Genomic DNA, 12,271 nt, shown 5'->3' on the forward strand with positions numbered 1-12,271 from the left:
TAACTAAGTAGTTACACTCGTAGAATGTCATGGCTGCGCAACCTGAGAAAGTGGTACGGATGTACATCAAATGAACTTTTCAGAGCAGCCGTCTCAAAAGTCCGAATAGCTATGATGATTGCCGACCTCCGCCGCGGAGATGGCACTTGAAGAAGAAGTTACACTCGCATCGCATTATTCATAAAAATTATCAAGTAAATCATTTATAGTAACCAGTGTTTTCTAAAACCGTAGTTATAGTTTTCATATAAACAGTTAATCTATTCAAACCAGCAGTGTTGCCAGTAGTTCGCTTTAAAGGTAGAACCGACATTTCGCTAAGCAATTCTACTTGTAATTATATATAATAGTGAAAATAGCGTCAGTGAAAAGTGTAGTGAAGTATCCCATATCACAGTGTTTTCGGACGGCTCACAGAAATTTGTATTTAATCTTAGCATTAAATATAAGTTAGTGTTTAATCTGTTTTTCATTCCAGCCCCTGGGCTGGTGGTCCTTTGTCCTTTAATTCTTTAAACGAGTCTGTTTTCCATTCCATTTTATGCTGCTTTAATCCATGTTTATAGATGTTTATAGATTTGCACACGTAACGGTGCTTTCAAAAATACTTTTTTGACGTTTAAAATGAATTCATTTATAATCTATTTCTAATGAGTGTAGAGTAATAAAATCTCATGAAGTATTCAAAAGCGCTACAGGGTAATCCGTCAATAAATTCCGTCCGCATTGCAAAATTCTGTCGTTTCATAAAGAGCAGGTAGGTATCACCCTGTTTTAAGGGATTAGTCCATTGTTATCGACAGATAAACACTGAGCCAGAGGCGCGCTAGTGGGTTAATTAACAAAAGAATATGCATTCTTAAAAATCATATTAAAGGAAATAAAAATGTAATACAGCAGAACAGTGTTATTAAAAAAATATAAAATGTAACAATAAAATATATACGAACCGAAATCGGGAAATACTCACAAACGCACACGAATGAACTTTACATATTGAAACACTTGTGGGGAGTTTAAATCAATTTATTCACAAAAACTACAAAAACTTTACTGGATACGTTATTACAATTCTACATCACTATAGTCTTCATCCGAAGAACTGTCATCATCCCCTGGTGTTATAATTATAGGGTCAACCACCTGATCGACCAAGTTGTCCAGTTCCCACATTTTATCTTCCTCTTTTAAAACATGCTGGATTGCTTTTTGCCAGTTTTCTGATGTGATTTCCATAATGGCTTGATCAAACAATACCTTGACATCTTTCATTTTAAATGTGGTATTGTGCCTTGCAACATATCCTTTAACTTGTGCCCATATAAGTTCTATGGGATTTAATTCGCAATGATATGGCGGTAGGCGTAGCACAGTTACTTTATACTTTTCTGCTACATCTTCTACGGCATATTTTATGAAGCGAGATTTATGTTGTTTTACTACGGCTAGTAGTTCCTTCTTTATTGAATTCGTCTCAAACTGAATACCTTTATTTGACAGCCAGTTAATAATTTCTTGCTTTCTCCAAGCTGAAGTTGGTACCTTCTCTATGCGCCTTGAATGGTAGCTTGCATTATCCATAACCACGACCGAATCAGCTGGAAGAAATTTTAACATTTCCCCGAAGTAGTCTTCGAAGACATCCGAATTCATGTCCTCATGATAATCTCCCGTCCGACACGACTCAAAGCTTAACAAACCTTCTTTTAAAAATCCTTCTTCGCTTCCAATGTGAGCAATTATAAGCCTCTTCCCTTTTCCCGAAGGCACTTTAATACCCGTCGAAAGGCCTTCTATGAAAGCTTGGCGAGCACTTGTTACATTTTTATCTTGCCACATTTTTTGGACTATATAACCTTCGTTTATCCACGTCTCATCAAGATAAAAAATTTTCTTGTGCTCTCTGCGGTACTGTTTTATAGTTCTCAAATATTTTCGTCTCCAGCAAATGATTTCATCACTTTCCAGTAATAGTGCCTTTCGATTGTGCTTTTCCCAGGAAAAATTCATACTTTTTAAAGTTTTCCATAAAAGTTTTCTGGATATCAAAGGAATATCGTTATCTTGGCTTATCTCCATTAGTATTTTGTCAAGGGTGGGTATTTCCTTTTTAAAATAAAACGAATGAACTTTTCTTCGAATGTCAGGTTTGGTGTCTTCACCTAAGATTTTTATTGGTCTTCCTGATTTTCTCTTGCATGGACTTAACTGGCCTGATATCTTTCTTTCTCGCAATAATTTAAAAATCGTGGACTGTCCAATTCCAGTCATTCGGGCACATCGCTCAACACTTTCTTGCACAGACAAACTAGGGTGATCGTGTTTTATGCAATCATATACATTTAAAATTATAACTTTTTCACTAACAGATAGCGGAGAATTTTTTACACCTCTTTTCTTTGGAGTAAATGTCGCCATTTTATAACTTTTTCACTATTTCTATATCACAATATTACTGTACGTTTAATTGGTGTAGTAACAATTACTAACTCGAATGTCGAATGTCGAATGATAATAATAAAATAAAAGAGGGATTATAATGAAAGTGTAAGTAAAACCTCATTACGCGTTATTAGTCTTCATGTTGATTTATTTTAGTTCTTAGTAATATTAGGAGGTGCGTCATACCCTTATCAGTTTCTTCTAATGCTTTTATTCGTTCAGTAAGGAAGTGAATTTGTTTTTATAAATAAAAATGTAATTAGCTTTAATGACCATATAATGGAATACGAGTTTGAAGAATAAGTTAATCGAAAAATTAAATAAAATTGGTTATCACAAAATATCCAAAATATGATATTTTGAGGTACATCAATTTTTGACGACGAAGTTGACATCCGTCCATTTGCCTACGCCCATGACGACACCGAAATTCAGGCAAATTTTATGACACTTCATGATTTATTACTCTACACTCATTTGAAACCAATTATAGATTAAATTCACCCTTTTTATGTCATGCAGAATACAAGTAACGTGTACCATATTTGGATAAAATATTTACAAATCTTGACCTACCTTTACCATATACAGAACGACATCTGATAAAAATATTTAAAAAATTTCACTTTTTATTTCTTTTGGCAAAAAAAAGAAGATAGTGTTTGCTGAATGAAACAGCTTACAATCATATTATTGTTTTTCTTTAGTAGTTTTGCAGCTATTAAATAAGGTTTTTCTGGTTTATTCTCTTTTAAAGCGCCAATTATAACATGCGTCATAATGTCGACCACTTGCATCGACAATTACGTAATAAAAGTTGTTATCGCTTAAAGAAACTTTAATTTTCTCATTAACTCCGTCATACAATGCATTTACATTGCCCGTTCTTAGTGTTGCCTCGTTAGGAATATTGAAGTTACAATATTTTGCAAAAATTGCACAGGTCTTCATTAAACATTTTTCTTTTTTTGATTCATCTTGATTACATTTTGAAAAGATGTAAGAATCGACTGCTGAGCGGGTCCTAATGCAGCATTTTTTAAGCTTCAACTAATGAGTCGCAGTTTTTAAATACCGGTCGATTTAAAACTTCTTCTCACAGAAAATCTGAAAAAAAAAAAAAAAATGTTGAAACACAGAAATGAAATCGATTTTCATACGAGGAGCTAAAGAACAAAAGCGAACTTATCTACAAGTTGATGAATTCAAAATTATTATCATTACAAAAAAATTCTTTTGTGGGACAATGATGCTTTTGTTATTCAGTTCCTGATTTAAGAACTGAAATGAGAAAGTGAATGTGCCTTACGATTTTGGGACAGTCCTTGCAAAATACTTTGTCTCCACTTAGTTTTAACTCGGGAAAACACTTTACCCAAGCACTTTTTTGAAGGTTAGATATATTTAAATTTAATATACTAAACACTTCAAAAATACTAAACACAACACAATGTTTACTTTAAATAAATTTTTGCCAGAAATTGATAAAATAATTTAACCCTTAAAAGCAATCGTAGGTACCTACGACTTACTACGTTAATAAAATAATAATTTTCTTGAAAAACCTATAATTATTAAATTCAGGTAGTAATGGGAAACTCCAGATAGATAATGAGCTCGTTCATATCCAAGTTATAAATTTCCAAGTAAGAGTGGAAAATTTTAAACTTTTATATAATTTATTTTCAAAATAATCAAAATAAATCGTGTTTAGTGTCAATGTGCAATGTTATTTTAAATAAGCAAAAATATGCAATATATGAATATATATGTTACTACCATATATTATACTACACCGATCTCACTATTTTAATAGAGGGCGACACCATAATCTAATGTTAATACTTGTTTCTAATGACTTATCACAACTTTGGATGATTTAAATAACGTCGGCACCCACAAACTTTAAATAAATATTATCCATATAACTGTTTATGTTTTATTTCATTGTTTTATTATTTTAGTGCCGACCCAGAAAATGCCCCGCCTACTCACCACCAGTGCCTCGGCATGTAGGAAACTTTTAAGGAAGGCTGAATTGATGGGTATTAACACAGTCGTATTGGAGATGCAAGAATCGCAAACGGTAGCATTAGCTGATATTAGGTAATAGTAAAAATTGCTCGTTTCTTATTAAAACGCCACTAATCATGATTTTTAATAATTTATAGGAAAAAATGGCACATTCCACCTGCGTTCACAGTAGAATTCATAGCGTACTTTTTAGATAGAAACGATAGGCTAAAAGACATGAAAGCTAGTGTCGACAAGTATGCGGAAGAAAATAAAGATTTGTTAAAAGAACAACAGGAGTTAAGGACTAAGTATGATGAGGTAAGTTTTATATAGATAGATAAATGAGGTGTTCTGGCTTTTATTGCTTCCATCATTTTTATGAACATTCTTTTTTATTCTGTCATTCAAGACATTTTAAAGAAAATGGTATATTCGCAGCTGTTCATTTCTATCGTTTTATTTTTATAGCGACAAATTTATGCTTGGTTAAACTGGGGCAGTCATTAGATCCAATCACAACCCATTGATTAATAACTTAAGATTCAAATTTAAAATAGTCTCTATAGTAGAAACCCTCAATTCAAAAGAGTGATTTCATAGTTTAAACGCCGAATATCCTCAAATTTAAATGTACACAGCGGCCCTCGAAAACTGCCTGTTTTCTCGATTGCAATTTGCGTTTCCTCATAAGAAATTACAGAATATATAAAGTAGTATATTTATTTGTGCTTCTCTATAGTACACTTGACCAGAAGTTGTCGTACAGTGTAGCCAAATCTTGTTCACAAGTAGTAATTATGGTCATACAAAACCTGTATTCTTCCACGCAGCGATTATTACCGTCATAAAAATACCAAAAAACATGATTTTTTCAATAGTAAAAATTAAGCACAAAATTGTAATAAAATAAATTTTATTTATATGTTCCGTTTCGTTACGTATTTAAATTTATAAAATAAAAATCGATATTTTAAAACATTATTTTTCAATCGTTTGGCAATGTTGGAATTAGCGAGGGAACTCGGTTTTACAATTCGGATCCAGACATGCAGTAAAACTAGTTTTTATTATTTTTTGCCGAAGAAATGAACGAAGAAAACATTGGTGTTTCTATGGGTAAATAGTGCATGTGTTTTTGTGAGTATATTTTATGTGATAAGTTTGTAAACTTATTGTTGTCAATACTGTTTTATCAATACTGTATTGTAGTATTGATAAAACTTGTTATTGATAATAAGAGTGTTATAGTTTGTCGTTTTATAGTAAATATTTAGTTATATTCTTTGAAATTATTAAAAATGGCATTAAACTTTAGCCAAGCGGTCGACATTTGTAGCAGTTTAACAAAAGTATCCGTTAGCTGTATTTATCGTGTACTTAAAAATACATCGGAAAATAAAAAGCAAGAAAAAGGTAAAACTAGAGGTAGGAAAAGCATTGTTTTGGATGACGAGACAAGGAATATTATACGTCGAAAAATTCATTCATTTTATTTTCGGAGGGAAATTCCAACACTGAAAAAAATTTCTCAAGAGCTCGAAAATGATGACTCTTTACCCAAGATATCTCGTAGGGTCTTAATCAGGACCATGCACGAAATGAACTTTCGATACGTAAAACGCAACAGAAAAAGTATGCTATTAGAAAAAAATGAAATTATTCTGTGGAGAAGAAAATATTTAGAAGAAATACGAAAAATTCGCAGCACTGGATGCAAAATATATTATTTGGATGAAACCTGGATTAACGAAGGTCATACAGTTGGAAAAGTTTGGCAAGATTTAAATGTAAAAAGTAAACGCGAAGCATTTATAGAAGGCTGGTCTACAGGATTAAAGGCTGCATCAGGAAAGGAACGGCGTTTAATCATCACCCATATAGGAAGTGATACAGGGTTCCTTGATGATGGTTTGCTTCAATTTGAGTCGAAAAAAACAGGTGATTATCATGAAAAAATGACTTCTGAAGTATTTGAGCGCTGGTTTAAGAGAATCTTACCAAAATTGGAATCTGGGTCTGTGGTTGTTATGGACAATGCGCCATATCATAGCCGCAGACTAGAACAATTACCGACGACGGCATGGCGGAAAGGGAGAATTCAAGAATGGCTTACAGAAAAGGGGATTGCATACGAAGAATCAATGCTCAAAATTCAACTACTTGACATTGCACGGTTAAGGAAAAGTGAATATCTTAAATATGTTGTGGATGAAACTGCAAAAGATTATGGTGTCAAAGTTCTACGTCTACTACCTTATCATTGCGAACTTAATCCCATTGAACATATCTGGTCGCAAGTGAAAGGAAAAGTAGCACGCAATAACAAAGCGCTCAAATTAAACGAAGTTAAGGAACTTTTGATTCAAGCAATCCTCCATGTAACTCCAGAGAAATGGGCTAAATGTATAGGCCACATAATTAAAGAAGAATATCGTATGTGGGAACTTGACACTCATGTCAAAGTTTTACTAGAGCCAATTATAATTACACCAGGTGAAGATAATGACAGCGATAGCAGCACTGCATCTTCAGATTTAGACAGCGAATAATATTTTCTAATAGTTTAGTAGGCATCAGCATAAAAAAACCAAAAACAAAAAAAAACGAGAAGAACATAGTAAGTGTGTATAGTGTTTGTGTTTAAATAGAATAGTACAATGTTTTGTTACATTCAAAATTATTTTTATTTTGTTTTTATAGAATTTTATTTTATTTTATAGGATTTTATTTTGTTTTGTTTTATACTGTTTAAGTGTTTTGTTTATTTTATTAATGGGACAATATGGCTCTTGGCGAACACCCATTTAAAAAAAAGTGACGCGCCACAAGACAAGACATACCTCTCGGGTGGTGTGGAAACTGTCTTAAAATTTGTTTTAAAAAAATTTCATTGTGTAACTCTTTAAGGACGGGTCACGTCAAAAGACGTTTTAGCGTAACTTCCGCGACAGCCTGGTGGCATCAGTAAGCTTTCTGCAAAATTACTTGTTTTTTATAGCTTTCTGTATTTTTAGGAGACTGTATGGAATAAGCCACAAAATATTTATTTATAGGTTTAATTTACTGATTTTTGATCTCTATATAAAGACATCGTTTTCAAATATACAAATGATAGTAATATTTATTTTTCTATGGCTTTTTGTTTGCGTTCTGTATATTTAGAAATAATGTTGGGAATAAGTAACAATATATTTAATTGAAATGTTTAATTTACTGACGTTTCGATCTCTATATAAAGAGATCGTTTTCAAATATACAAATGATAGCAATATTTGTTTTTCTGTGGCTTTTTGCTTGTGGCATTTCGTATTTTTAGGGAGAATGTTGGAAATAAGCCACAATACATCTATTTACATGTTTATTTTACTGACGTTTCGATCTCTAGTACAGAGACCGTTTTTAAAGTTAAGAAAAAAAAAGAAAATAATATAAGAATATATAAATATATAATAATAAACAAATAAAATAAATATAACTATAATTTATATCTTTGAAAACGGTCTTTGGATATAGAGATGGAAACTTCAGTAAAAACCTGCAGATAATTATATTGTGGCCTATTTTAAACAATAATATTTAAACAATATAATATAATTAACGTTGACATAAAAGTGAGTGTACGCCACTGGATTTTCATACGTCTTTCCCCATTTCTACGCCTTCAAACGATGAGTCACTCTCCCAAATAGTGAAATTAGAGTTTAGGCATGCTATATAGCTAAAACATTGTCACGTAAAATGACCTAGTAGGGAAGACAGGAAATGCCCAGAAGTTGGGTATTATGGTGGGTAATATAAAAATTAACCCAAGGGGAAGTTTCATATTGGAACTATAAGATATATGAAGGATTCCATGTTTAAGGCCCATATTCGAAAATCCTAACAGTGAAATCCTCATACTCCGCTATTCTGGTCAACAGTCTCTGAAGATCTTCAATATTTTCAGCTAAGATCACAGTGTCGTCCGCATATCTAATGTTGTTAATGGGAACTCCATTTACCTTTATTCCAGCTGTTTCACCCTCAAGAGGTTTTTTCAGCATCTCTTCGGACTAGGCATTAAAAAGAATTGGCAACAATATACATCCCTGTCTCACTCCACGTCTAATTTCAATTTCTTTTGACAGTTGTTTGTTAACACGTACTTTTGCTCGCTGTTTATAGTATAAATTTGATATGATCCTGAGGTTGTTATAGTCAATCTTCTTTGATCTCAGGACATTCATTAATTGTTCATGTCGTACTTTATCGAATGCTTTATTATAGTCAATAAAACATGCGTATATATCTTGATTGACGTCCAGGCATCTTTGTATCAGTATATTAAGTGAAAAAAGAGCTTCACGCGTTTCTAGGCCTTTGCGAAAACCAAATTGTGTATCATTAACGTCTATGTCGAGTTTGTGATATATTCGGTTATGGATGACTTTTAGTAGTAACTTTAGTACATGAGACATCAAGCTAATGGTGCGGTAATCGCTGCATTCTCTTGCGTTTTTCTTTTTGGGGAGAGAAATAAAAATCAACGTTAACCACTCTTTGGGTAATACGCGTGAACTATAAATTTGGTTCAAGAGTGTAACTAAAACATCAATGTGCTTCTCATCTAGAATTTTTAGGATTTCCATAGGAAGCATGTCAGATTCAGGTCTTTTCCCACTCTTCATTGTTTTTAATGCGTGTAATATTTCTTCTTTTGTAATATATGGACCTATTTCTTCTGACGTAAGTTTTATGTGCTCCATATCTCCTCCTTCATCATCGAAGAGTTCGTCGATATATTCTGCCCATGTTTGTACTTTCTTGTCCGTCTATGTTATAAGTAATATTTCTAATATTACTATAAGAAAATTGGAACAAGGAAAAAGAGCGCCACTTCGTCTTTTCTTCGAGAGCCAAAGAAAACTATTCAAGCCAAAGTACATATACGGACAAATCACAAGAAAAGATCACACTTACCGTGTGTGTTCATTCAACAAACCTGTTGGCAACTATTTATATGTGGTCCAAGAGAAAAAAAGATTGTTAGAGAAATAAAACATATGATGTTGTTATATACAAGCTATATTTATTATTAGCTGAATCTTAGATTTAACTGGACATACTAATTTACTACATCTTACAATAGGCCAGGAAATGAACGTGAAATACGGCGATACCCTATAATTTTCCGTGTCTCCACCAAATTGCATGAAAATTAGGATTTTGGTTCTATTCACCCTTAACTTCACGAAAAACCGAAAAAGAGATAACGGAAGATAGAAGTTAATTTGAAAAAATAGGAGGTATGAAACTTAGGAAAGAAGATAGCAGATAGGAATGAATCAAGGAAATTAGTGACTAATAATAAGAATAAAATAGTAAAAATAAGATTGTTCTCATCCTCATATAGAAAGGATTCTTAAATGAAAAAGAGCTACAGCTTCTACAGCAGTGGAAGGCTTATGCAGTTATATATAATATATATATATATATATATAATATATATATATATATATATATATATATATATATATATATATATATATATATATATATATATATATATATATATATGTTCTACTGTAATTATCTTGCATTACAAATTCTTCCTTGGCTGATCATGTTTCATTTTAATATTTTACGATATGTTACCTAGACTGAAAATGTTAAATTTATTTTAAACGATCACTTTTTGTACTATAAAAGATTACATACATAAACTAATTTTTAAAACGTGTTAGTGACAGTTGGTACCAATACATTGTTGATTTATTTATGGCATTGTCTAGTAGTAAATTCTTGATATAGAAACTAGTTTTAGTAGAAAGGTTATAGTTAATCCAACATAATGAAGCAAATCAATTAACTTTATTGATTACAACAGTATCACACTTTTGTGTGGACCCTCTGTCTGTTCGGAAATTAGTGCAGTCAAAACTTCAAAAGCTACAGAAAGTCTGATGGTAGATTTGGATTCGGCATTATGAGTTATGTAGGGTGGAAGTTTTACTTTTGGTTACGTGTAGACTAGAATAGTTATTTTGTTGTCATATTAGTTCGTTATTGCATCTACAAATAAATATATTCTAAACAATCCGAAAATTCGATTTCATTTTGACCATATATTTACTAGTAGACATTCTATCGTCCGTGTTATGTTGCTACGCTACGGAAATCTTATTATCTTTTTGTTTGTATCTTTATGCCTGTCCGAGCCATAAAGTACACTATTACGTAGTTAATAACTAAGCAATAAAAAAACAATAATAAACTAGTATGACATAAAAACACATTTACTCATACACCATGATAGCTTGTTGATCTTGTTTTAAGGTTCTGGTAGGTAAAATGGTCCCTGTTCAACCAAAGTTCCTAATAAATATTCATGAACATAAGGAATTGAGACCTATTGCTTAACCATATTTATTTAATCGAAACTTTTAGATTTCTGAGTAAAAATTGTTTTTCAAAAAAAAAGCTACTTATTTCTATCTGTAACTTTTTAAAATTTTATTTAATAAATAATAGTAAACTTTTAGTATTGTTTTAATATTAAGTTAACATTGTCGCCGCTTGATTGCTACTTGGATGTTTTCAGGTGTTAAAGAAAAGTAACGATTTAATAGCGAAGAATAATGACTTAAAGCAAAGCATCCACAAATTTCATTCGGCAATACTCAGCGCATGTCCTACAAAGAATCTACCAAGCATCGATGATTTGGGTAAGCCAGTTTCAAGCAGGACACCACAACCTATGATGGTACCGACGGCAGCTGCCTTGAAGATGGGCGTAGGATTTCCATTGCAGAATATACCATCTGGGCGTACTGATCGAGTATTGAGTAGTCATGCTAACAAAGGTGAAGAGTTTTTCCTACATATATAAAATGTTGATAATATTTTGAATATTTTATACGTTCTATTTTATACTTATATTTATTAAAGATCCCCTGCAACTGAACGAATGTGGAACGTGTCGACAACGTCGAGACCAACATCTTCTAGCGAAATGTGACACCTGCCATCTCTATTATCATTTGGACTGTCTCAATCCACCTTTAAGCCGTTTACCGAAAAAATCTAAGCTCTACGGTTGGCAGTGTTCAGAATGCGACAAAACATCGGATTCTGAAGTAGAAGAATTAAAAACTCCCAGAAGAAGTAGGAGTATCTACAGCAATAGGTAAAACTCACTTTAACAATAGATTACTGTAATGTTTATTTTAATTTATTTACAGTCTTCTAACACTTACTTTAATTTATGGCATGTATTTACTTAACGGTACAAATTTATTGTATAGAACAACTTCGTATAATTTAATATTTATATATATATATATATATATATATATATATATATATATATATATATATATATATATATATATTATATTTGTCCCGTTGTTCTGGAATCCCATTGAAGTCTCTCAGCGGAACGTCGACTAGTTATGTAGGTTTCTAGGCTCCTCGTGATGTCAGAACATCTACAGTCTGACCAAGTTCAATTTGTATTTGAGATTTTGATGCGCGCTGGTGTTTACGTTCGGTAAATCGGGAGCTATCAGTCGTAGACCGAACGTCGCGGAGCAAACATAATCGACAGTTGGTACAGTCGATGAAAGAATTTTTTACGCCAACTAAATATGACCATTTCTACCAACCAAACTAAATGTATGACAATAGTAAAAGATCCGCTGAGATGTAAGTTAGTGGTTGAGAACAACCCCATAGAACAGGTGATACAATTCAGATATCTGGGCACATATATATCAAGCACACACGACCCAGTAAAGGACCTAAGGAGTCAGATCAACAAAGCATCCGCATTGTC

General features: G+C 32.3%; 1 protein-coding gene across 2 annotated transcripts in view; it reads left to right on the forward strand.

Moving 5' to 3' along the window:
• Window positions 1–12,271, forward strand: part of LOC140450473 (PHD finger protein 14) — a 53,572-nt gene that overhangs the window by 31,690 nt on the left and 9,611 nt on the right. For both annotated transcript variants that reach the window (XM_072544118.1, XM_072544121.1), the window contains exons 8-11: window positions 4,407–4,548; window positions 4,614–4,776; window positions 11,039–11,300; window positions 11,386–11,623. In XM_072544118.1, the coding sequence (XP_072400219.1) occupies window positions 4,407–4,548; window positions 4,614–4,776; window positions 11,039–11,300; window positions 11,386–11,623 (805 nt within the window). The remainder of the gene's footprint in view (window positions 1–4,406; window positions 4,549–4,613; window positions 4,777–11,038; window positions 11,301–11,385; window positions 11,624–12,271) is intronic.

The sequence above is a fragment of the Diabrotica undecimpunctata genome, chromosome 1 (genome assembly GCF_040954645.1).
Source record: "Diabrotica undecimpunctata isolate CICGRU chromosome 1, icDiaUnde3, whole genome shotgun sequence".
Lineage (NCBI taxonomy): Eukaryota > Metazoa > Arthropoda > Insecta > Coleoptera > Chrysomelidae > Diabrotica > Diabrotica undecimpunctata.